The following is a 27,506-nucleotide window of genomic DNA, read 5'->3' as shown; positions in this document are numbered from 1 at the left end:
GAGTGATGTCTCCCAAGGGTCCATCTTGAGACTGGTACTCTTTAACATCTTTATCAGTGACATAGACGATGGGATCACTTGGGTTGGGGCAATCCCAGATATATCTAGAGACTGGGAGAAGAACTCCTCAAGAGCAGCCCTGCGGAGAAGGACTTGGAGATTCTGGTGGACAAAAACCTTGACACGAGCCAGCAGCATGTGCTTGCAGCCCAGAAGGCCAACAGTATCCTGGGTGGCATGAAAAGAAGGGTGGCAAGCAGGATGAGGTAGGTGATTGTCCTCCTCTACTCTGCCCCTGTAAGACCCCATCTGAAGTACTGTGTCCAGGTCTAGGGCCCCCAACATAAGAAAGATGTGGAGCTGTTGGAGTGGATCCTGAGGAGGGCCACGAAGATGATCAGAGGGCTGGAGCATCTCTCCTATGAAGACAGGCTGAGGGAGCTGGGCTTGTTCAGCCTGGAGAAAAGGCAGCTCTGGGGAGACCTCATTGTGTCCTTCTCATACTTCAAGAGAGCTTATAAAAAGGAGAGAAATCAACTTTTTACACAGGTAAATAGGGATAGGACAAGGGAGAACAGATTCAAACTAAGAGAGGGGAGATATAGATTAGATGTCAGAGGGAATTTTTTCACTGAGAGGGTGGTGAGGTGCCAGAACAGGCTGTCTAGAGAAGTTATGGATGCACCCATCCCTGGAGGTGATCAAGACCAGGCTGGATGGGGCAGGCACTGGGAAACCTGATCTAGTGCCTGATTTAGTGGTTGGCAACTCTGCCCATGGCAAGGGGGTTGGAACTAGATGATCTTTGAGGTCCCTTCCAACCCAAGCCATTCTGTGATTTTTAGGAAGTAGCACCGATTATAAGGCAATGGCATTCTAAGGAGAGTCTTGTGTTACATTTTCTTTCCCCTTTCGCTCAGAATTTCAATTTAATAGATTCTACTTTCCAAATCTTCCAACACTACCAAAGCAATACAAATGGACATATAGAGAGGGCTTTAAACTAGATATGAAGGGGGAAGGGGATAAAACCAGGCCTGCTAGAGATGAGTCTGGGGGAGTGGTAATGGGATTAGGGGTGAGGTGAGGGGCACAGCTGAAGTGCATCTACACCAATGCACACAGCATGGGCAACAAACAAGAAGAGTTGGAAGCCATTGTGCAGCAGGCAAGCTATGACCTAATTGCCATTAAGGAAACATGGTGGGACTGCTTCCATGACTGGAGTGCTGCAATGGATGGCTACAAACTCTTCAGGAAGGATAGGCAAGGAAGGAGGGGCGGTGGCGTGGCTCTCTATGTTAGAGAGTGCTTTGATGTTACTGAGCTTATGGCTGGGGATGATAAGGTTGAATCCCTATGGGTAAAGAACAAGGGAAGGGCTGACAAGGCAGACATCCTGGTGAGCATCTGTTATAGACCGCCAAACCAGGATGAAGAGACAGATAAGGTGTTCTACGAGCAGCTGGCAGAAGCTGCGTGATCGGCAGCCCTTGTCCTCATGGGGGACTTCAACTTCCCTGACATATGCTGGGAATACAACATAATGCAGAAGAAGTAGTCTAGGAGGTTTCTGGAGCGTATGGAGGATGATAACTTCCTGATGCAGCTGGTGAGAGAGCCTACGAGAGGAGCTGCCCCGTTAGACCTGCTGTTCACAAACAGAGAAGGTCTGGTGGGAGATGTAGAGGTTGGGGGCTGTCTTGGGCAGAGTGACCACGACATGGTAGAGTTCTCGATTCTTGGTGGAGGCAGGAGAGGGAACAGCAAAACTGCTACCTTGGACTTCTGGAGGGTGGACTTTGAATTGTTCAGGAGACTAATAGGGGGAGTTCCCTGGGGCTCAGTCTTAGAGAGTAAAGGGGTACAAGATGACTGGTCGCTCTTCAAGAAGGAAGTCTTAAAGGTGCAGAAGCAGGCTGTCCCTCTGAGCCACAAAATGAGCCGGCGCAGAAGATGACCGGCGTGGATGAATAGGGAGCTATTCTTGAGGCTCCAGGAGAAAAAGAGAATCTACCTCCTGTGGAAGAAGGGACGGGCAACCTGGAAAGAATACAAAGAAGTTGTTAAGATGTGCAGGGAGAAAATCAGAAAGGCAAAAGCCCAGTCTGAACTCAACCTGGCTGCTGGGGTAAAATGGAACAGTAAACTCTTTTACAAATATATCAGCAGTAAGAGGAGGACCAGGGAGAATCTCCATTCTCTACTGGATGAGGCTGGGAATGTGACCACTGAGGATAAGGAAAAGGCAGAGGTTCTCAATGCCTTCTTTACGTCTGTCTTTAAAAGTCAGACCAGTTATCCTCAGGGTACTCCAGTCTCTGACCTGGTAGCCTCGGCTGGGGAGCAGACTAAACCCCCCACAATTCAGGAGGGTACAGTCAGAGACCTACTACTCCAACTGGACTGCCACAAGTCCATGGGGCCGGATGAGATTCACCTGAGAGTGTGTTCAGAGAAGGGCAACAAAGCTGGTGAGGGGTCTGGAGCACAGGCCTTATGAGGAGTGGCTGAAGGAACTGGGATTGTTCAGTCTGAAGAAGAGAAGGCTCAGGGGAGACCTTATTGCTCTCTGTAACTACCTGAAAGGAGGTTGTGGTGAGCTGGGGGTCAGCCTCTTCTCTCAGGTGACTAGTGATAGGACTAGTGGTAATGGCTTCAAGCTGCACCAGGGAAGGTCCAGGCTGGACGTTAGGAAATACTACTTCTCTGAAAGGGTGGTCAGGACCTGGAATGGGCTGCCCAGAGAGGTGGTGGAGTCACCGACCCTGGAGGTATTCAAGGAATGTTTGGACGTTGTGTTGAGGGACATGGTTTAGTGAGAACTATTGGTGATGGGTGAATGGTTGGACTGGGTGATCCTGTGGGTCTTTTCCAACCTTGATTCTATGATATAGCAGAACAGAACAGATGTGTAAGGAGGAAAAAAGTTACCAGTTATCATTAATGCATTGGATATAAATGTGCTCTGAAAGTAATGCCTCCTATTTTTTTATTTTGTCCCACAGTATCAGAGACGAATGTTGGTGGGATGACAGTAGAGGCTGAATCTTTCCAACAGTATTCCACTGCATTTTGTTGCTGTGTGACAGATGGCAGCAGAGGGGGAGTCTGACAAAATGATACCAGACATGGAAGTGTGTATGAAGCAAAGGTGTGTCAATGAATTCCTCCATGCAGAAAAAATTGCACCCATTGACATTCATTGATGCTTCGTAAATGTTGATGGAGACCAAACAGTGGATGTTAGCACAGTGAGGCGGTGGGTGTTCCGTTTCATCATTGGTGTCAGTGACATGCAAGCCACATTCTAGATGGCCATGCAGCTCAAGAGAGATGATTCCATCCCTGTACTCTGTGCTGGTGAGACCTCAGCTGGAGTACTGCGCCTAGATATAGAGCCCTCTGTGCAGGAGAGACATCAACCTGTTAGAGCGTGTCCAGAGGACAGCCATAAAAATGATCCAAGGGATGGAACACCTCCCTTATGAGGACAGGCTGAGAGATCTGGGGCTGTTCACCCTGTAAAGCAAACAAAGGTGATGACAGAGCCTTTATTTGAGATACAGGTGCTATAGAACAAGATATCAAAGAAAGAGGAATTAACTCACCCCTCCCAGCAACAGTTTGGAAAAAAGGATGAGCTGAGGAATGCAGCCTTCTCCCGTTCGTACTCTGACGCACCAGAAAAGGAGGGGGGGGCAAACTGCGCAAGCTCTGAGTGCATACATGCTTCTGGAAGCATGACTGGAAGCACCACTGAGACAGTGAGAGAGAGGATTTAGACTCCCCCCACTGCAGGCACCCATGTGCTCGCGTACTGGTTCAGGCTGTGACCTGGCAATTCCACTGCACACCCTGATGAAGGGAAGGCTCCGGGATGACTTTGAAAGAAGCCTTTCAGTATCTAAAGGGAGGCTATAAGAAAGAAGGGGACAGATTCTTAAGCAGGATCTGTTGTGATAATACAAGGGGAAATAGTTTCAAACTAAAAGAGGGGAAATTTAGATTGGATATAAGGAAGAAGTTTCTTTCCAATAAGTCTTGTGAGGCACTGGAACTGGTTGCCCAGAAAGGTGGTGGATGCCCCATCCTTGGAGACTGTCATGGTTTTATGATTTTTTGTTATTGGTATTTCACATCATTACATCATGCAGTGCACTGGGAGTTAAAGAGTTAATGCTCCAGTTCCTGGTATGTGTTCCAGAAGAGAAGAACTACATCTCCCAGAGGACTGTTCACTGTTCTGTTACTGTTTCCGCTCAGAGGGAAAGATAAAAACCGTTCGTAGATCACTTGACCCCTCCTTTTGATCTTCTGGCTCATCTCTGCTCCCAGCCATATTGCCTCAGCATTAGAGTAAGGCCTTCGGTTTTCGGGCACCCTCTCTCATTTTATTTGATTTATTAACTACAATTCTAATTATATTGTATTATATTGTATTCTAGTGTGTTATCTTGCATTCCAATATCTTATTTAGTAAATTAGTTTGATTCTCCTCAGATTGTTGCCACTGCTTTGTTTTTAGGCCTATCTCCCTACCCTTTTGTCCTTCACCCCTTTTCCCTTTCCTGGGGTGTGGGTCCCTGGGTCCCCCCCACCCCACTAGTCACGGAACTGGGCCATACCAGCCGGTAAACTGTTGACATTCTTGGTGGAGAATGTGGGCATAGACCCCTTTTTTGGCTTTTATAATGAATCTCTCTCTGCTCTCGCACCTTGGAAAGTCCAGGTGGACTGCCAATATTCTGGGATATTTGTAAACTTTCTGAGTGCTCCTAGCTTGCTTCTGTAAAAAGAAAAAAAAAAAAAAAAGCTTTCTCTTATAGAACTACTATCCAGGGGAATGCATTCCATCATTTTTTCTTTCTTAATGCTCAGAACATACTGGGCCCTTAATTAAGTTTGTCACTCTGCTCTATGGAGCTATAAGTATATATAATCAACTGAAAACACTGAAGGAAATACCTACCTGGTATCTGCATACAATGTGGCATACAACTCCAGATTGCTAATTCTACAGAACTTGTCGTTTTTAAACAGTCTCCCAGTCTCTCCCTTGAATCATTTATGCTGTTTTTGAATGCTCATCCAATGATCATGATGATCATGTTGTCAGTCTCCCTGAATGGACTCCTCATCAGTATCTGTAACTATAATATGTTGAGGAAGCCTTCCCCAAAGCCAGAGAATACTGAGTGGCAGGGTATGTGGAGAGACTTGGGAGAGACTTTAGAGAGATGGACATGTTCGGTGTCATGGAACTTTACTCCTTAACACCTAAAAGATCCTGAGAGCCTTAACAGATATTTGAGACAGAGATGTTGTGGCCTAGGCAGATCTGAGGAGGCACAAATGATTTGGGGCCTGGCTTATGCTTATCAGGCCTTATTCAATACTATCCCAGAGAAGGATAGAGTCACTGAAACCTAAAGGGAGAGTCTCTGTGCCAAAAGAGAGAATCTCCAGATCCAGAAATAGTCTACTAGCTGTGAAACAGAATCTCCAGACTGAGCGAGAGAATCTCTGAGCTGAAAAGGAACGTCTCCAGTCTGAGAGAGAGAATCTCCAATCCTAGAAAAAAGACCTCCAATCTGAACAAGATACCCTCTGAAATGAACAAGGCACCTTCCAATCTGAGCGAGACACCTTCCAATACGATTAAGACTCCCTTCAATACAAACTCAACAGCCTTCAAACAGAATTAGACAGCCTTCAATCTCAACATGACACCCTCCAATCCGAACAAGACACCTTCTAGTCCAAGTTTGACAGTCTCCAAACCAAACAAGACACCCTCCAATCCAAACTAAAAAGTCTCCAAACTGAACAAGTCAAAATTCAGTCTCAACGAGACATCCTCCAAGCTGAACAAGACCTCCTCCTAAGTGAAAAAGACAGACTCTGAGCCGAGCTGGAGAGTAGGAGTGTTGAAACTGAGCAAACTGATCAATCAAAGGAGGAACCAGAATCGATGTCAGTTCCCCTGTAAGAGGATGGAAAATGAAACGAGCATCACCTCATTTAGAACAGAAGAAAGAGGAGGAGAAAGTAGAAGAAAAAGGCACCGTAAGAGAAGAGGAGGAAAGAAGTCCAGAGGAGTGACTCCAAGATCCAGGGGATCCAGAGAGAGGGATTAGACCTCCAGTAGGATCATGGTCACCAACAACCAGGAGGATAACGAGAAGTCCTGAAAGAGTAGGAGGTGAGGAAGACATCATCACCATTACTACTCAACCTCTGAAAATGACTGAAATTCAAGGTTTGAGAAAAGACTTTTCATGCCACCCAAATGAACCTATTGTCACCTGGTTACTTCAATGTTGGGACAATGTGGCCAACAGTGTGTTGCTAGACAGTAGAGAATCTTGCCAACTGGGTAGCATTGCCAGGGACTCTGTCATTGACAGAGGTATTGGTACATGCCAGGATGGGTCCTTCACTCTCTGGAAGTGGATGCTGTTAGCCGCAGAAGAAAGATATGCCTTCAAAGACGATTTGATGCCTGAGAAAAAGAAATGGACTGACATGCAAAAAGGCATCCATTATTTGAGAGAATGCACCAAAGTGGAAATGTTACATGACCACACATTCATTCCTGATTATCCAAACCAAGAGCATGATCCTGAGAGAGTCATGTGTACACCAATTATGTGGCAGAAATTCACAAGAACTGCACTACAAAAGTATGCCAGTATGTTAGCAGCAATGTATGGCAGAGGACAAAGAAGACCCCTTTTAAATGAACCGATTAATAGACTTCATAACTTTGAGTTACATTTATCCCCTCTCCAAGCTTGTGTTTCAGCCATTGCAAAAGTACATGAAAAACTTGACAGAATGGAGAGTAATCAAGATTATATGATGGGTGAACTGCCTACTGTGCTTTATTGTGATGAAAAAGATGAACCCGTGGTGGTATCAGATACACCTGACGGGGATCAGGATTCTCAAAACAGCCTACTAGAGGGGCTGAACAAATTAGTTTCCGCCCAACCTGCATCATCCAATATCTCAGCTATTAAAAAAAGACACCCTCCTGCTTGAGCAAGTGACAACTGTTAGACTACATCACGTATTGTCTTGTGGCGCTTCATGCATGACCATGGAGAAGATATGAAGAAGTGGAATAGAAAACCCACTCCTGCAGTTCGAGCACGGGTAAAAGAATTACAAGACAGATCAGCCATCAAGTTGAACTCCTCCAAAAAGGTGATAACTCCACTTGCTGTGGGACACAGCAAAAACTGTAAGGACCCTGATCATGACTCACGGAAGAAGAACGGTAGAGGTAACAAATAGAGGGGCCCTGCCCCCAGCCAGGAGAGAGAATGGGACAACAGAGTGTATTGGACTGTGTGGATTAGATTGCCTGGCACAACAGAACCACAAAAATATAAGGCACTAGTGGACACTGGTGCACAGTGCCCTCTGATGCACTCAAGTCACCAAGGGACAAAATCAATTTATATTTCTGGGGTGACTGGGGGTTCCCAAGAGTTGACTATGTTGGAGGCTGAAATAAACCTCACTGATAAAGACTGGCAAATACACCCAATTGTGACTGGCCCACGGGCTCCATCAATACTTGGTATTGATTATCTCAGAATGGGGAATTTCAAGGATCCCAAGGGATATCAGTGGGCCTCTGGAATAACTTCTGTAGACACAGACAACGTTAAGCAGCTGTTTTGCCTGGCCTGTCAGAAGATCTGGATGATGTGGGGCAGCTACAAGTGGAAGAGCAACAGGTACCAATGGCTACAAAAATGGTGCACAGATGGCAGTACCGCACCAAAAGGGATTCCTTGCTCCCCATTCATAAGGTGATTCATCAACTAGAGTGTCAGGGAGTGATCAGCAGAACCCATTCACCTTTAAACATCCCCATATGGCCAGTGTGGAAAGCCAGTGGAGAATGGAGGCTGACGGTAAACTGCCATGGCCTGAATGAAGTCACACCCCCACTGAGTGCTGCTGTACCAGACATGCTAGAACGCCAACATGAGTTGGAGACAAAAGCAGCCAAGTGGTACAGCCAAGTGGTATGCCACCACTGACAATGCTAACGCCTTTTTCTCCATTCCTCCGGTCACAGAATGTAGGCCACAGTTTGCTTTCAACTGGAGGGATGTTCAGTATACCTGGAATCGTTTGCTCCAGGGGTGGAAACACAGCCCAACCATTTGCCATGGGTTGGTCCAAGCTGCACTGGAACAAGGTGGTACACCTGAGCGCATTCAGCATATTGATGACATTATTGTGTGGGGTAACACAGCAGAGGCAGCAGAGGAAGTTTTTAAGAAAGGAGGGAGAATAATCCAGATCATTCTGCAAGCTGGTTTTGCTATTAAGTGAAATACAGTGAAAGGACCTGCCCAGGAGATTCAGTTCCTAGGGATACAGTGGCAAGATAGGCATCATCACATCCCAACAGATGTGGTCAACAAAATCTCTGCCACGTCTCCGCCCACTAATAAGAAAGAGACACAATCTTTTCTGGGCATAGTGGGCTTTAGGACAATGCATGTTCAAAACTATAGCCTCATTGTAAGCCCCCTTTATCAGGCAACACGGAAAAAGAATAATTTTGCATGGGGCCCTGAGCAGCAGCAGTCTTTTGAGCAGATTAAACAGGAGATAGCCCAAGCCAGTACTGGGGCCAGAATGGATGGGACAGGATGTAAAGAACATCGTCTACACTGCTGCTGGAGGGAAAGATCCCACTTGGAGTTTGTGGCAAAGAGCCTCAGAAGAGACCCGAGCACAACCCCTTGGATTCAGGGGTCAAGCGTACAGGGGGTCCGAAGAATCGCAGAATCACAGACTGGCCTGGGTTGGAAGGGACCTCAAGGACCATGAATCTCCAACACCCCTGTCAGGCAGGGTCATCAACCTCCCTATTTACTAGACCAGGTTGCCCGGGGCCCTATCCAACCTGGCCTTGAATACCTCCAGGGACGAGACTTTCTCAACTTCTCTGGGCAGCCTGTTCCAGCACCTCACAACTCTCTTTGTAAAGAAAAGAATGCTACACTCCAACTGAAAAAGTGATCATAGCCGCGTATGAGGGACTTTGGCCTGTTTCTGAAGTAATTGGTACTGAGAGGCAACTGCTTCTGGCACCTCAACTGCCAGTGTTGAACTGGATATTCAAGGGAAAGGTTCCCTCCACCCATCATGCTACTGATGCCATTTGAAGTAAGCAGATTGTGCTGATTACACAATGAGCTCGGACAGGAAGCATCAGATGTCCAGGAATACTAGAGGTGATCATGGACTAGCCTGAAGGCAAAAAGTTTGGAACGACACGAGGAGAAGAGGTACTGCGTGCTAAAGAGGCCCCACCATACAATGAACTACCAGAAAATGAAAAGAAATATGCCCTGTTCACAGATGGATCGTGTCGTATTGTGGGGAAGCATAGCAGATGGAATGCTGCTGTGTGGAGCTTCACATGACAAGTTGCAGAGGCCACTGAAGGAGGAGAATCAAGCCAGTTTGCAGAGGTAAAGGCTGTCCAACTGGCCTTGGATGTCGCTCAATGGGAGAGGTGGCCAATGCTTTATCTTTGTACAGACTCATGGGTGGTGGCAAATGCCTTATGGGGGTGGTTACAGCAGTGGGAGCAAAATAACTGGCAAAGGAGGGGTAAACCTGTTTGGGCTGCTGAACTGTGGAAAGACATTGCTGTCCGAATAAAGAATATGGTTGTAAAGGTGCGCCATGTAGACGCTCATGTGCCCAAGAATGGGACTACTGAAGAACAACAAAACAACCATCAGGTAAATCGAGCTGCCCAAATCGAGGTGGCTCAAATAGACTTGGACTGGCAGAACAAGGGTGAATTATTTCTAGCTCGGTGGGCCCATGAAACTTCGGGTCGTCAAGGAAGAGATGCAACATATAAATGGGCTAGAGACTGAGGGGATGGACTTCACTGTGGACGCTATTGCACAAGTTATTCATGACTGTGAAACATGTGCCATAATTAAACAAGCCAAGAGGATGAAACCTCTCTGGGAGGAAGGGCGATGGCAAAAGTATAAATATGGGGAGGCGTGGCAGGTTGATTATATCACCTTGCCAAGATCTGGCAATGGTAAGCGTTATGTGCTTACCATGGTGGAAGCAACCATGGGGTGGCTTGAAACATACGCAGTACCCCATGCTACCGCCCGAAACACCATATTAGGCCTCGAGAAACAAGTTCTCTGGCGACATGGTACCCCAGAGAGAGTCGAATCAGATAATGGGACTCATTTCAAAAGTTCCCTTGTAAATGCTTGGGCCAAAGATCATGGCATTAATGGATTTATCATATCCGCTATCACGCACCAGCTTCTGGTAAAGTTGAATGATACAACGGGTTGTTAAAAACCATGTTGAAAGCAATGGGTGGTGGAACATTTAAGAATTGGGAGAAGCATTTGGCCGAAGCCACCTGGTTGGTGAATACTCGAGGATCCATCCTTGAGTCCTGCCAGCTCCCTACATGCTGTAGAGGGAGAGAAAGTCCCTGTAATACATGTAAAGAACATGTTGGGAAAAGCAGTTTGGGCCTTTCCAGCTTCTGGGAAGGGCAAACCTCTTCGTGGAACTGTTTTTGTCCAGGGACCTGGGTGTACTTGGTAGGTGATGCAGAAAAATGGGGATGTGCAATGTGTGCCACAAGGGAATTTGATGATGGGAGAGCAAAATCAGTAATTCCAAATATATGTACATGTGTTCAATGTTTGATAATTGATTTTAATTATGTTTGTTTGTATATATTAAGCATGCTGTAATGATGTAGAATAAGGGGTGGAATGTCATGGTTTTATGATTTTTGGTTATCGGTATTCCACATCACAACATCATGCAGTGTACTGGGAGTTAAGGAGCAAAGGCTTTAGTTCCGGGTACCTGTCTGGAAGAGAAGAAGAACTACGTTCCCCGAGAGCCTTTTCAAGTACTGTTATCATTCCTGCTCAAGGGAACAGATATAAGGGCGCACTTATTTTGTGCTGCTTTTGGTTAAATTCATCAAACAGTTTACCTCCAGAAGAGTCTCACCTTAGTTTGCTGCACTGTAATTAACAGCAAAAGAAGAGCTTACGCATTTAAAGCTAATTTAGGAAATTCTATCATAAATGCATTAAAATGAGTAAAAAAGGACCTTCCTCAGTGTCTTGGTTACAGTTCTCAATTATGTCATTTACACAACCAGTCAGTGGGAGAAACAGAAATGCATGTACTTAGGATGGATGGATATAGACCCCATTAACTTATTTATTATCAGCTTATTACGAGTAAGCTGAAAAAGCGTTCGGTACCAATGGGAAAGATCATCTTCAAAGGAGGACTTATTTCTGCATGAGAGCAATATCAGAGTTCAAAAAGTAACAAAGCAGAAGTAAGTTCAACCCAATTTAACAGAGCAAAGCAATTATTAGCAGTCCATATCATCCAAGTCTTTGGGAGAACATCAACTACATAAAAAGTTACAAAGAACAATGAAGAGACAGTCTGACTGTCCTAATCCTAAACTTCAAATAGGAATTCTGTGCACTAAAGTTTAATAACATTTTGTTTATAAAGTAGAGAACATTGTTATATTGAAATGGAAGTTTTAGTTAAGCATTAGCTCTGGCAAGACAAACAAAGAAACAAAAAACAAAACAAACAAACAAACAAATTTGGTCAGTCAGACTAGTTGTCGAGGGCACGTGAGTATGAGAATGTTTATTCCAGCAAAGTTATCTGATTGGGGACCTTGTTACCTGGGACAACAACCATGACAAGAAGCAAACCTTGCCAGTGTCACAATTTTTGCTGGGACAGAGTTAATTTTCTTTGTGTAGGTTTGTATGATGCTGTGTTTTGGTTTTGTTTTTTTTTTTTTTTTTTATGAAAATAGTGGTGATAACTGTGGCGATGTTTTAGTTGTTGCTGTCTACAGCTTACACACGCTACCCTGACGGTGAGGAGGCTGGGGGATACACAAGAAGTTGGGAGGGGACACAGCCAGGACAGCTAACCCCAAATGACCAGAGGAGTATTACATAACATACGGCATCATTCTCAGCAATAAAAGCTGCGAGGAAAGGAGGAAGGGGGAGGCATTTGGAGTGATGACATTTGTCTTCCCAATAAACCATTTTGCATGATGGAGCCCTACTTTCCTGGAAGTGGCTGATGGGAAGCCTGCTGATGGGAAGTAGTGAATGAATTCCTTGTTTTGCTTTGCTGTGCTTGCAAATGCAGCTTTTGCTTTGCCTATGCTCTACTGTCTTTATCTCAGTGCGTGAATTTTCCCCCTTCACCTTTCTGATTCCCTCCCCCATCCCTTGGAGAGAGAAGTGAGCAGCTGTGTGGTGCTTAGCTGCCTACCAGCCGTGTTAAACCACAACAGCCAGTCACACTAATTGATGGGCTACCAAGAAACTACAGGCACCAATTCCAGAAAGATCAACCCGGACTTCGCAACTGATAAGACTGTAAACTAGGGTGGAAAGCTGACTGAGTGAGATAGAATGAGGGAATCAGCAGAATCATACAAATTGACATGCAAAGGGATATGCAGAGGGAAGGGAGAGCAACGGGGAACAAAGGCTGAGGGGAGACTTACACAGAAAGGGGTATAAATAATAGAATCACAGAATATCCCAAGTTGGAAGGGACCCATAAGGATCATCGAGTCCAACTTCTGGCTCTAGATAGGACCACCCAAAAATCAAGACCACATGTCTGAAAGCATTGTCCAGATGCTTCTTGAACTTCAGCAAGCTCAGTGCCACAACCACTTCCCTGGAGAGCCTGTTCCAGTGCCCGACTACCCTCTGGCTGAAGAACCTTTTCCTGATATCCAACCTGAACCTCACTGTCACAGCTTCATGCCATTCCCTTGGGTCCTATCACTGGTCACCAGAGAGAGGAAATCAGCACCTGCTCCTCCACACCTCCTCGTGAGGAAGCCATAGGCCGCGATGAGGTCGCCCCTCAGTCTCTTCTTCTCTAGGCTGAACAAACCAGGAGACCTCAACTGCTCCTCATACTCTGGCTTGGATTTAGGCAGAGAGACTGCAACGACTTCTCTGACCCTCAGAATATCATCCCTTTTTGCTCATGTGTGTAGGCACCGATAATAATGCTAGGGTGGCCTTGAGTGTATCAAGAGTAAATACAGAGCTATGGGAGACGAGGTAGTGTTACCGTTGAAATGAAGGGGAAAGGCTCGAGCAGGAGCGGATGCATTCATTAAACATTTGGCTGTATGTTTGGTGTCGCAGGAAGGGCTTCTGTTTTTACGACCGTGAAAACCTCTGAGGAATGAGGACTGCTGTGAAGAGATAGATTCCATAGGGCAAAAGCATCTTTGCAAGTTTTCTAACCTAACACAGAGGTCTTTATACTAAGTATGGCAGGAGAGGGTTACTATAACTTGAAGATAGTTGGAAACATGGGGTACGCTAAGGAAGTGTCTGGGAGACAGCAGGATGGGGGAGTTTCTTCACAGTTTCTCTGAAAAGCAGAACAACTGGGACTCATCACATCTCAAGTGCCTGTGCGCAAACGCACACAGCTTTAACAGCACATATGCTAAAATCGGAACAATACACAGAAGACTGGCATGGTGGCTGTGCAAGGACCTGCAGCTTAAACTGAGAGAAAAGAGGGAAATGTACAGAAAGTGGAAGCAGGGTTGTGTGTCCTGGGAGGAATACAGGGCTGTTGTCCGAGTGTGTAGAGATAGGATTAGGAATAATACTAATTATATAATATATATATATAATATATATAATTACTTATTATATATTTTTTTATATATATATATAATAAATACTGCACAATACAGTGTAGGTTTTTTATGTTCTCCTATGCATTTTTTTCAGTACACTGATGTTATTTTGGGTTAAAAGAAACACTTATTTTTGCATGTTTTTAGACTTCTTTCAGGGTTAAGGGTAGACAAATTTGAAGTTCAAAATGCTGTTCAAAATGATGAGGCTGTGATTTCAGAAATATTCTGCTGGTGATGGGAAGGTTCTAGCTACAGCTAGCTGCCTGCCTTATGGTAGGCATTGCTGATACTTTACTTGACCAGTTGTGTGTGTGTGTGTTAGTTTTAGAGCTGTCCTAGTAGCACAAAAGGAAATAAAACTTTGAACAGTTATTTCAGAAGCCAGAGCTAGGAGTTGAGTGTGTTTAAGTTGTGATTAAAAGTTAATCTCTGTAAGCATGAAGGAGTAGGTGCCATGGGTACGTGAGTTGCAAGGAAGAAAAATCAAAAAAGAGATTGAGAAAAATGCATTGGTGATATCAGTCGTGGTGTACCACTTGGCTACCTTTGACACCAGTTTGTACTGAAGTTCTAGCACGTCTGGCGTGGCAGTGCTTAGCTGTGGCGTGACTTCATTCAGGCCACGATGTGGTCCACCGTTAGCCTCCACTCTCCATTGTACTTTCAGACTACTGAAGGGTGAGCGAGTCTTGCTGGTTATTCATTCCTCGTTTCTCCAGTTGGTGAATCAGCTTACGGATGGGAACCAAGTAGTTTTGGTTGGTGCGATATTGCCACTGGTGCGCTGTTGTAGTAGCAACGGGCACCTGCTGTTCTTCTACTCTTAGCAATCCCAGCTCAGAAGGGTTCTCTGAGAGACCGGGCAAGGTAGACAGCTGCTTAATATCCTATATCTCCAAGGCAGACATACCAAAAGCCCACTGGTACCCTTTTGGGTCCTTGAAGTACCCTCAACTGAGGTCATCTAGTGCCAAGGATGCACGGAGTCTCTGGGCCAGCCACAAATGGGGTGCTTTTTGCCACTCATTTCCAGTTAGGCTCACTTTGGCCTCCAACGCAGTTAGCTCTCGGGATCCCTCTGTCACTCCAGAAATGCATACAGGTTCTGCCCCTTTTATAACTTGATGGCATTAGAGTACACTGTGTATCAGTGTCCACTTGAATTGATGGAACTCCCAGTACTGTTTCTCCACAACTGTGTCACAGGCCTGTAGGGTATAAGAGAGGGTTTCTTCATATTGTCGGAGTAGGCTAGACAGTTCATCTGCCGTTTTTCATTATATTTCCAGACCATTGCTGCCTGTGTGCTGGCATATAATGATGGTGTACTCTATACAATTTTCTGCCACATTGATTGTGGGCACCTGACGTCATCTGGATCTTGGAATAAATGATCATCATCCAGCCCAATATTATACATCACCTCCAGCACATCTAATTCCCTCAGGTACTAGATGCCTTTCTCCATCATGGTAACATACCAGATATTCCTTGAAGGGATATATTTCATTCACAGCTGAGAAGAGTTGCCTCCATAGGGTGAAGGCTTGTGTCTCTTTTCCAATTGCTTTGTCAATGCCCCTTTGCCTAGAAAGGTATCTCAGCTGCTTGTCTTCACTGCCCGCTAAGTCCATGCTACTGGCCCCACTATCCTAGCACTGGAGCAGCCAGGTGGTAATGTGCTTTCCTGGATGACAGCTGAAATCTTTTCGCATATCTCGCAGCTCATGGTCAGGGGTCAGACGGTTATGAATTCTGCCTGTTCCTCCTCCCGTACTTGAGACGGTCCTGCTTCATCCTCATTTTCTTCTTCCATCCTTGTTTTTTTTATGAGTTCCATTCCTTACTAAATGATCTGACTTTCACAGCCATTTTTCCTCTTGTGTATAAGGAAAACTGATACCAGCACTGGTTAGTTCTGTGGTTGAAATGCAGAGCTTGCCACAGAGACTGGAGCAACAGCAGGGCCCTTCACAGATGTCAGAGGGAAAGCAGAACTTGTTGCAGGGATTGGAGTGACTGCGGGGCCTGTCACAAGTGCAGGGTCTATCAAAAGGGTAGAAGCAAGCACAGGGCCGATCGCGGGAGTTGGAATGATCACAAGGCCTGTCATGGGAGTTATTGCATTGTCTTCAGATCCAGAGGCATTTTCTTCCCTTTGAGGGTTCTGAATAGTGTTGAACAGAGCTTGGTAGGCATAGGGCAGTTGCCAGTACACTGCAGTGGTTTGTACCTCTCTAGAATTGTCAGGGCGACAGCAGATCTTTTCCTGGTAGATTTTCAGGATTCTGCAGTTGTTCAGGGGTGAAGTTCAAAACCACTGGGGGTGCCCACCACTCCAGGCATCTGCCCATACCATCCCACGCCACATGCCACTCATAAGCTATAGAGCTTCAGGGTAGATCTCTGGGTAATATTCTTAAATAGTTGTTTGATCTTGGTGGTCGCTGCCCACCAGGGGTGGAGAGGAGGAGTCAGGGTAATGTGAATCACGTGGGTTGTTCAGACAAGGAGAAACGGAAAGCCACCTATTTGCGCGCCTACACAGGGAGGAGGGTTGTTATATCGCTATGAAGCGAGTGATTTTCAGGGCAAACTCCAAGCGGACCAGCGAGCAGGCAGGGCAGGGCACCTTGCCAAATAGGAGGGGGCTTAACACTTAGCACTTAACAAGTCACTTAACAGGTCGCTGCTCTCTGGACACATCGAGGTGCAACCATGGTCACCACACGGAGGCGAGCTGCTGCTAAAAGGGACATAGAGACTCAGACTGAAAGCATGAATGTCCATGCCACAGTTCAGGTCTCAGGCTGCAGAGAACGCCTGGCTCTGTCACTGCTACAGGAGGGTAGCCAGGATACCACCTGTGTGCAGTGTGAGCAGGTGGAGGATCTGCTCAGCCTGGCGGTAGAGCTAAAGGAGGAAGTGGAAAGGCTGAGGAGCATCTGGGATTGTGGGAAGGGGATTGATTGGTGGAGTCACACTCTGCCATCCCTACAGGAAGGGTGCGGGGGAGATGATCCTCAAGCAACAGGGGATCATCTGCCGTATCAGAGTCAGGTGGAAAGGGGCGACCTCAAACACAGCGAGGCATGTAAACAAGTCCCTGTTTGGGGCAATAAGCGGACTGCCCCTCAGCCTGTCCCACCTTCCCAGGTGCCCTTACATAACAGGTATGAGGCTCTGGAACTGGAGGGACTGGGGGCTGTGGATGTTGGTGGAAGTCCACCCGTGCAGGAGAGGTTGCCCAAGGCTAGTCAGTCTGCTCCCCATTTTGCTACAACGTCAGCCAGGAAAAAAAAGAAGGGCTGTCATCATAGGGGACTCCCTTCTGAGGGGAACCGAGGGCCCGATATGTCGCTCGGACCCGTCCCACAGGGAGGTGTGCTGCCTGCCTGGTGCCCGGGTGAGAGATGTTGCTAGGAACACCACTCGCCTGGTTAAGCCCTCCGATTATTATCCATTACTGGTTTTGCACATTGGAAATGAAGAAGTAGGCAAAAGAAGTTCTCAAGTGATCAAAAGGGACTTCAGGGCTCTGGGAAGACTTCTGAAGGGATCGGGAGCACAAGTTGTGTTCTCCTCTGTCCTCTCAGTTGGTGACTGGGATCCGCACAGAAGGAGGAGGGTGGCCATGCTGAATGAATAGCATTGTGAATGGTGTCGCACTCTGGGCTTTGAGTACTATGGTTTGGGACAAAGCCTTGAGAAAGGGGGAATGCTGACAGCAGATGGGAGCCGACTGACTAGAAGGGCCACAAATATTCTTGGGAGTAAGCTGGCTGGGCTGGTTAGCAGGACTTTAAACTAGATATGATGGGGGAAGGGGGTGTACTGGGTGACAGAGAAGCACGTAGGAACGCTGTCACCCTGGGAGGTGGGAAGGGAAAACCCCAGGCTTGTCCTGGAGGTATTAGGGAGGGCTCCTCCGAGAAGGCAACGAGGCCAATAGCTAAGCTGAAGTGCTTCTATACCAATGCGCGCAGCATGGCAAATAAACCGGGGGAGCTAGAAACAGTGGCGCAAATGGGAAAGTGTGACCTAATTGCTATCACGGAACCATGGTGGGATAAATCCCACAATCGGAATACCCTGATTGAGGACTGCAGGCTTTTCATAAGGGATAGACAGGGTAGGAGGGGTGGGGGAGTTGCCCTCTATGTTAGGATGTTTGTGACCTGGAAGAATGTGGGCCTGGCTAAAAGCAGAGCTAGGACCCTGTGCTTTAGGAGAGCAAACTACCGGCTGTTCAAGGAACTGATGAGTAGGATCCCCTGGCAAAGTGTCCTTAAGGGCATGGGCACAGAACAGAGCTGGCAGCTCTTTAAGGACACCCTTCTGAGAGTGCAATGGCGCTCCATCCCCCAGCAGAAGAAGTCGAGCAAGGAAGGCAGGTGACCGTCATGGCTGTGCAAGGACCTGCAGCTTAAACTGAGGGAAAAGGGGGAAATGTACAGAAGGTGGAAGCAGGGTTGTGTGTCCTGGGAGGAATACAGGGCTGTTGTCCGTGTGTGTAGAGATAGGATTAGGAAAGCCAAGGCACAGATGGAGCTGAACTTGGCGAGGGATGTGAAAATAACACGAAGGGGTTCTACATACATAGGCAGGAGGAGATGGGCCAAGGAGAGTGTTCCCCCTCTGATGAAAGGTAACGGTGAGCTGGCTTCCTCAGACACAGAAAAAGCTGAGGTACTCAGTGAGTGCTTTGCCTCAGTCTTCAGGGGTGGTCAGGCTTCCCGTGTCTGCCAGGACCACGAGCCTCTAGGTGAGGGTGTGGGTAGTAGTTTCTGTCCCACTGTAACGGTGGAACCAGTTTGAGTCCTGCTCATGAAACTGAATGTGTATAAGTCCATGGGGCCGGATGATATCCATCCCAGGGTCCTGAAAGAGATGGCTGATGTGGTTGCCGAGCCGTTCTCCATCATATTTGAAAATTCATGGCTGTCTGGTAAAGTCTCTGGTGACTGGAAAAAGGGAAACATTACTCCCATTTTTAAGAAAGGGAGAAAGGAGGATCCGGGGAACTTTTCTGTCTCATTCAGTCAAACCTACGTGTTGCTTTTTCAATTAACAAACCTTTCCAGTCAGAATGCTGTGATAGTATTTTAGAATCTGCAGATTTAAATCTTGAATATTAACCACCACCAAGCAAGTTTTAGGCACTGATGCCTCAGACAGACAATTGTGAATAGAAATGTTTCATGAAGCATATAGAATATACTTTATCATGCCCTCTATCTTAATGCTGGTGATTGAGGGAAATAACAGTCATAATGCTTACAGAAGAAGTTCTGATGCTCAAATTTACCGAATTACAAAAGCTTTAAAAACAAACAAACAGCAAAAAAAAAACCCTAAAACCTGATGTACAGATCAGTTGCATACCTTTCCGTCTCCATTTAAAGAAGGCTGACATAATTATTGTCTTATAAGACATTGTGAGCCTGATTGAGAGCTCGAGAACTAGTTGTGAAGGGCGAGACATCACTATAGAGAATAACCACGAGAATATTCTAACTATTGCCAAAGAAATAATAAATAAAGTCCAAAAAGGGCAGCCTTAATATCAAGGCAACTAAACTATATTTTTTTCTCCTCATACATGATCAATCTTATATTAAAAGCTCAGTAAAATGTGGGAAACTTCAAACTCATTCCCTCATTTTCTGGAAATGTTTTCTGGATTTTCATTTGTTTTTCTAAAAAACAAACAAAACAAAAAAAAAACCACCACAACATTGTCAGACTAATTTAACATTGGCATGAAAGTTTTCAAGTCAATGAATCTTTTTTCTATTCACCCTATAAACAAAATATAACTGTATTGATACTAATATTCATGGGCAGGGAGGAAGACACTACATGCAAATAAAATATTTAGTGCTATGCTACTACTGCATTAGAATTTACCTAATTAAATACATAAGTAACAGAGGTGTACAGCTAAGTGGCGACAATTTTACATATACTCAAGTAAATGAAATAAGGCATTTTATCAAGTGATCTCACTAATTACAAAAGTCCCAATAAAAGATTCACATCTCACAAATAAAGGTACATACCTTCCTAATCAGCATTTAAATGAACACATTTTTGAAGTTAAGAAATTTACTCATTGTGTGGGAGAAGATTTTTCATATACTCTCATTGTAATTGGAAAAAAAAATACTGAAGCAGCTTACCACCTCTGTTGATGTTTCTGCATGTTCAGAAGCAACGTGTTCTTGAAGAGATGTTTCTGTATAACCCATCTTTCCACAATAAGGACAAGTAAAGGATTGTGGCTGCTCTACAGAGAAAGCTTCTCCACCATAATACAAATCTGGAAAAAGATGTTTTATGAGGGATTATTTTCAAGCAACATTGTACATTATTTTATTCATATTACTCTTTATACAACTATATGCATGTAATCACAGTGAAATTAAAACATTATTTAATGTCATGGTTTTATGATTTTTGTTATTGGTATTCCACATCATAACATCATGTAGTGCACTCGGAGTTAAAGAGTTAATGCTCCAGTTCTATGGAATGTCAATAGTTTTTGGGTACCTTTCTCAGAATAGAACTACATCTCCCAGAAGACTCTCACTGTTCTGTTTTTGTTTTCCATTTAGAGGGAAAGATAAAACTGCTCGTGACACACAAGACAGCCCCTTCTTTTACTGCTCGTCTCTGCAGCGTGTGCTCCCTAGCCATCTTGCTTTCAGCATTAGAGTAAGGCCTACAGTTTTGGACACTCTCATTTTATTTGATATATTCTCTTCAATTCCAATTATATTGTATAATATTGTGTTATCTTGCATTCTGCTATCATATTTAGTAAGTTCATTATCTCCCTTAGCTTGTTGCTGCTGTTTTGTTTTTTTATGCACATATCCCTAACTTTTTCCCTACCCCCATTCCCACTCTCCTGGGGTGCGGGTGTGTGGGTCCCTCCACCCCAATTAGTCACAGAACTGGGCCGAACCAGCCCAAAACTCTTGATGTTCTTTTGGTACATTGGCCGGGAAAGATGTACTTTTAGAACAAACGTCTCTGTATTCTCAGTGAGCTTTGTTAGAAAGTTTATCAGTACTGCAGGAATTGTACTGCAAAAAAGGCCCTGAAGTCTGGGCAGATTGCCAATACTCTGTTTGTAAACTCTGAGTGCTTTTGTAAAAAAGAAAAAAAGAAAACTTACTCTTTCTTGTAAAAAAGTGTTAGAGAGACTGCATTCCATCATTGTTTCCTCTTTTAATACTCAAGAAAGTACTGGACTTTTATTAAGTTTGCCACTGTGCTCTTTGGAGCTGTATGCGTAAATAATGAATTAAAAACTCTGATGGAAATACCAATTTGGTGTCTGCATACAATGTGATATGAATTGGACATTCAAAGTTACATCCCAGAGGGAGTTGTTAATTTTACCAAACATGATTTTTAAACAGGCGTCCAGTCTCTCCTTTGAATCCCTTATATGCTTTTTGGATGCACATTCGATGTTCATGTTGTCAGCCTCCCTGAATGTACTACTCATTGTTTCCCTCAGTATCTGTATTTATAATATTCTGAGGAAGTCTTCCCCAAAGCCAGAGAATACTGAGTGACAGGGAGTGTGGAGGGACTTGGAAGAGACTCTAGAGAAATGGGCATCCCCAGAATCATGGAACTTCACTCCTGAATACCTGCAAGATCCAAAGAACCTAAACATATATTTGATACTGTAGGCAAAAGAAGTTCTCAGGTGATCAAAAGGGACTTCAGGGCTCTGGGAAGACTTCTGAAGGGATCAGGAGCACAAGTTGTGTTCTCCTCTGTCTTCTCAGTTGGTGACTGGGATCCGCACAGAAGGAGGAGTGTGGACATGATAAATGAATGGCTTTGCGAATGGTGTTGCACTCTGGGCTTTGAGTACTATGGTTTGGGACAAAGCCTTGAGAAAGGGGGAATGCTGACAGCAGATGGGAGCCGACTGACTAGAAGGGCCACAAGTATTCTTGGGAGTAAGCTGGCTGGACTGGTTAGCAGGACTTTAAACTAGATATGATGGGGGAAGGGGGTGTACTGGGTGACAGAGAAGCACGTAGGAACGCTGTCACCCTGGGAGGTGGGAAGGGAAAACCCCAGGCTTGTCCTGGAGGTATTAGGGAGGGCTCCTCCAAGAAGGCAACGAGGCCAATAGCTAAGCTGAAGTGCTTCTATACCAATGCGCGCAGCATGGCAAATAAACCGGGGGAGCTAGAAACAGTGGCGCAATTGGGAAAGTGTGACCTAATTGCTATCACGGAACCATGGTGGGATAAATCCCACAATCGGAATACCCTGATTGAGGACTGCAGGCTTTTCATAAGGGATAGACAGGGTAGGAGGGGTGGGGGAGTCGCACTCTGTGTTAGGATGTTAGGATAGATTGTGAAGAGCTGTGTCTGAGAAATAGCCATGATCAGGTTGAGAGCTTGTGGGTTAAAATCAAGGATCAGTCCAGTAGAGGGCATCTAACAGTTGGGGTCTGCTACAGGCCACGAGATCAGGGGGAGCCTCTTGATGAGGCCTACTTGCTTCAGCTGCAGGAGGTGTCGCAATCGCGGGCTCTTGTCCTGAAGGGGGATTTCAACCAACCGGATATCTGCTGGGATAGTGGCACGGCGGTCAGCAGACAGACAGGAGATTACTGGAGACTGTTGAGGATAAATTCTTGGTCCAGGTAATAGATGGACAAATCTGAGGTGAAGCCATACTGGATCAGGTGCTCACCAGCGCAGAGGACAGCATTAGAGACATTAAGGTTGGAGGCAGCCTGGACTGCAGTGACCATGCCTTGGTGGAGTTTGTGATCTGGAAGAATGCAGGCCTGGCAAAAAGCAGAGCTAGGACCCTGTGTTTCAGAAGAGCAATCTTCTGGCTTCTTAAGGAACTGCTGAGTGGGATTCCCTGAGAAACTCTCCTTAAGGGCATGGGTACAGAATAGAGCTGGCAGCTCTTTAAGGACACCCTTCTGAGAGTGCAATGGCTCTCTATCTCCCAGCAGAAAAAGTCGAGCAGGGAAGGCAGGTGACTGTCGTGGCTGTGCAAGGACCTGCAGCTTAAACTGAGGGAAAAGGGGGAAATGTACAGAAGGTGGAAGCAGGGTTGTGTGTCCTGGGAGGAATACAGGGCTGTTGTCCGTGTGTGTAGAGATAGGATTAGGAAAGCCAAGGCACAGATGGAGCTGAACTTGGCGAGGGATGTGAAAGATAACACGAAGGGGTTCTACATACATAGGCAGGAGGAGATGGGCCAAGGAGAGTGTTCCCCCTCTGATGAAAGGTAACGGTGAGCTGGCTTCCTCAGACACAGAAAAAGCTGAGGTACTCAGTGAGTGCTTTGCCTCAGTCTTCAGGGGTGGTCAGGCTTCCCGTGTCTGCCAGGACCACGAGCCTCTAGGTGAGGGTGTGGGTAGTAGTTTCTGTCCCACTGTAACGGTGGAACCAGTTTGAGTCCTGCTCATGAAACTGAATGTGTATAAGTCCATGGGGCCGGATGATATCCATCCCAGGGTCCTGAAAGAGATGGCTGATGTGGTTGCCGAGCCGTTCTCCATCATATTTGAAAATTCATGGCTGTCTGGTAAAGTCTCTGGTGACTGGAAAAAGGGAAACATTACTCCCATTTTTAAGAAAGGGAGAAAGGAGGATCCGGGGAACTACAGGCCAGTGAGCCTCACCGATGTGCCTGGGAAGATCATGGAGCAGATCCTCCTAGAAGGTATGTTAAGTCACATACAGGATAAAGAGGTGATTCGAGACAGCCAGCATGGCTTCACCAAGGGCAGATCTTGCCTGACCAATCTGGTGGCCTTCTATGATGGACTGACGGCTTTGGTGGACAGGGGAAGGGTGATGGATGTCATCTACCTGGACTCTGACAAAAGCCTTTGACATAGTCCCTCACCACATCCTTCTCTCTAAATCGGAGAGGTGTGGATTTGATGGATGGGCTGTTCAGTGGATTAGGAATTGGTTGGCTGGACGCAGCCAAAGGGTTATAATTAATGGTTCTATGTCAGGGTGGAGGCCAGTCACAAGCGGTGTCCCTCAGGGGTCGGTCTTGGGACCGGTGCTCTTCACCATCTTCATCAATGACATAGACTATGGCATCGAGTGCACCCTCAGCAAGTTTGCGGATGACACCAAGCTGAGCGGTGCAGTCGATACGTTGGAAGGAAGGGAAGCCATCTAGAAGGGACCTGGACAGGCTGGAGAAGTGGGCCCATGAAAACCTAATGAGGTTCCATAAGGCCAAGTGCAGGGTGCTGCACTTGGGTCAGGGTAATCCCAGGTACTTATACAAACTGGGGGAAGATCTCCTTGAGAGCAGCCCTGCAGAGAAGGACTTGGGGGTCCTGGTGGACGAGAATCTGGACGTGAGCCATCAGTGTGCGCTTGCAGCCCGGAAGGCCATCTGTGTGGGTGGTCGGCAGGGAGAGGGAAGTGATTGTTCTCCTCTACTCAGCGCTTGTAAGGCCGAATCTGGAATACTGCATCCAGGCCGGGGGCCCCCAGTACAGGATGGTCATGGAGCTCTTGGAGCGGGTCCAGAGGAGTGTCACTAAGATGATCAGAGGGCTAGAGCACCTCTTCTATGAGGATAAGTTGAGGGAACTGGGCTTGTTTCGCTTGGAGAAGATAAGGCTCCTGGGAGACCTCACTGTGGCCTTCCCATACTTCAAGGGAGCATATAAACAAGAGGGGGAATGGCTGTTGAGGGTGGATAGTGATAAGACAAGGCAGAATGGTTTTAAACTGAGACAGGGAAGGTTTAGGTTTTGGAAACTCTCTCTCTCTTGCATTTTATGTGATTGTCATAGTTTTGTAATTTTGCTACTGATATTCCACATCATAACATGACGTACAGCACTGGTACTTAAAGAGTTAATACTCCAGTTCCGTGGATAGACTACCTTCCGGACACTTGCTCCTCAATAGAGAAGAAGAACAACATATCTCAGAGGACCTCACAGCCAGAGAAGGAAGATACGTCACGGAAGTCGCGGGATCTGGCTCTTTTGGCTTGCTCTCTCTGGCAGCCAGGCTGAGGGGTGGGTGTCCTTCCAGGCCTTGCACCTTCATTCAAGTAGGCTTTCGGTTTCGGAAACATTCTCTTGACCGTGTAGCTGCTCCAGTTACCACTGGTAATGAATTGAGGGGCCCTGCCCTCAGTCGGGGGGGGAAAGGGATAATAGAGTTTATTGGGCTGTGTGGATTCGATGGCCTGGCACATGATACCAGTGCACAGTTCACTCTAATGCCCTCTAGTCATGAAGGGACAGAATCAATCCATATTTCTGGAGTGACTGGGGGTTCTCAAGAACTGTCTGTGTTGGAGGCTGAAATAAGCCTCACTGGTAAAGACTGGCAAAAACATCCTGTTGTGACTGGCCCAGGGGCTCCATGCATACTTGGTATCGATTTTTTTCCCTCTCTGAGCCCAGCTCCCGTTCCCCTACCCCTTTCCCTTTTCCCTTCCCATTTCGGGGAGCCAGGGGGCCCACAGGCCCAGTGCCCCCCTGTCACTGGCATAGATTTATCTAGATTGATCTAGATAACTCCGTGACAGCTTTTGTGGAGAATGCGGGCAATTTGAAGCTTTTAAAGTTAGCAGAGAAAAGAAAGGATTTCTTTAAACCGGAGACTGCAAGACTGCAGGGCATTGCTAGTGTGACCATCATAGATTACATTATAGTCTGACAGGTCTGCCAAACTCTGGACACTGTACCAATTGGCTTTTTTTTTGTTTGTTTGTTTTTCCCTTTCCTTTTATCAGCTACTAGCTATGAGTCTTTATTGTAGGAGCGCTGTATAAGGGATGAAAAACAATCATGATCTTGTGATCTTGGAAAATTATTGGCCTATGATTAACATCATGATTTCTTGTTGTGGAATTGTGTTCATATATAACCAAATAAGGGCACTGATTGAGACACGTGCCTGGTACTTATATGCAATGTGGTATAATTTGAATTTTGACACTTACATCCCGGATGGAATAGCTAATTTTACAAGCAATTACATCCCAGATGGAATAGCTAACTTTACAAACACCACAATGTTCAAACCAGTTTCCAGGCTTTCTTCTCAGTTTGTCGTATGTTTTTTGAATGCCAAGCTAGGGGTCATGCTCATGGTCATACATGCATGTTATCAATCTCTCTGAATGTACTCCTCTCCATTCGTGTTATGTGGAAGAAGTCTTCTCCAAGACCAGAGAATGCTGACAGGCAGGGAATATGGAGAGGTTTAAGAAAAATTTTAGAAGCGTGGGGACCCGCAATGTCATAGGATTTCACTCTTGAACACCTGTGGGATCCCGAGAAACTAAGCCAGTATTTGAGTCAGGGATGGCGCGGCTTAGATAGATCTAAGGAGGTATGTCTTATTTGGGGCTTGGCTTGTGCTTACTGCGCCCTATATAATACTATTCTGAAGAGAATTTCCAAGCTGAGGTGCAAGCCAAAGGGGGAAATCTTCAAGTCAGACCTGATCAGTCACAAGAGACACCAGTAACAGTGTCAGCTGCCCCTGTGGAAGGCAAGAAATGGAAGCGGGTGTCCTCACGTCTAGAACAAAAAAAAGAAGAAGAAGTGGAGGAGGAGGTAGAGGAAGATCCAGGCGAGGGGACTTCCTCAGAACCAAGAAAGACAAAAGCACAAACCAAGAAACATGGAGAGGAGAATCATGAAGAGGAGATCTCTATTACTGTTTGTAGACCTCTGAAGATAACTGAAATCCAAGGCTCAAGAAAGGAGTTTACACGGTGTACAAATGAAACTCTTGTCACCTGGTTGCTTTGCTGTTAGGATGGCGGGACCAGTAGCTTCTCTAGACGGTAACAAAGCCCGCCAACTAGGAGGCATTGCTAGAGACTCATCTATTGACAGAGGGATTAGTAGATGTTTGGATGGAGCTGCAACCCTCTGGGAACGAATGTTAGGCATCCCTTCAAAGACAGTCAAGCCTGTGAGGAGGAAGTGGGATAAAACTGAAAAAGGTATCCAGTATTTGAGGGAAATAGCCATGGTGGAAATGTTGTATGACCCTAATTTTGCCCCTAATGATCCACGCCAAGACCATGATCCTGAGAGTGAGGACAACACCTGATATATGGCGGAAACTCACAGTAACAGCACCAGAAAGATATGCCCCTACACTAGCAGCAACGTTTGACAGGTACAAGGGCAAACAGAGAAGAACGGTAGTTTTGGAATTAATTGTGACAATTCAAACTATGAACAACATCTACCCCCACCTCACGTTTCTAATTCAGCCGTCTCACAAGAAGCAAACAGACTGGATGAAGTGCAAGAGCAAGTGTCTCTCTCTATTGATTAATCGTGACGAACCTGTAGTAGTATCAGAAACGTTTGATGAAGATCAGGATAAGCAAAGAGGTCTAATGAAGGAACTGATCAAACTAATGAAAATCCAATTAATTAAAAGTGATGGACCCTCCTCCTCACCTGTATCATCAAAAATCTGAGCTATTAAGGGCAAACGCTTTCCTGCTCAAGCGAGGAACAATAGTAGGACTGCATCGCGTATTGCCTTGTGACATAACCTCCATGACCATAGAGAAAACATGAGGAAGTGGCATAACCAAGCTACTCCTGTACTATGAGCACGGGTGAGAGAATTACAAAACAGATCAACCAGCGGTGTAGTTGCTCCAGTTACCACAGGTAACAAACAGAGGGGCCCTGCCC

The 27,506-nt window shown here is 45.9% G+C and overlaps 1 protein-coding gene across 5 annotated transcripts in view; it reads right to left on the bottom strand.

The window, feature by feature from the left end:
• LOC431003 (E3 ubiquitin-protein ligase KCMF1-like) overlaps positions 1-27,506 on the bottom strand; it is a 102,698-nt gene that overhangs the window by 17,444 nt on the left and 57,748 nt on the right. For 4 of the 5 annotated variants that reach the window (XR_003072116.3, XM_025144583.3, XM_025144584.3 and 1 more), the window contains one exon: positions 19,966-20,105. Coding sequence is in view for 4 of the 5 variants with exons in the window: in XM_025144583.3 (XP_025000351.1) it covers positions 19,966-20,105 (140 nt within the window). In the remaining variant the exon portion in view is untranslated. The remainder of the gene's footprint in view (positions 1-19,965; positions 20,106-27,506) is intronic. The other variant, XM_025144585.3, reaches the window with a different exon arrangement.

Source organism: Gallus gallus, chromosome W, assembly GCF_016699485.2.
Source record: "Gallus gallus isolate bGalGal1 chromosome W, bGalGal1.mat.broiler.GRCg7b, whole genome shotgun sequence".
NCBI classification, from domain to species: Eukaryota; Metazoa; Chordata; class Aves; order Galliformes; family Phasianidae; genus Gallus; species Gallus gallus.
This window is presented reverse-complemented; position numbering and strand designations above follow the sequence as displayed.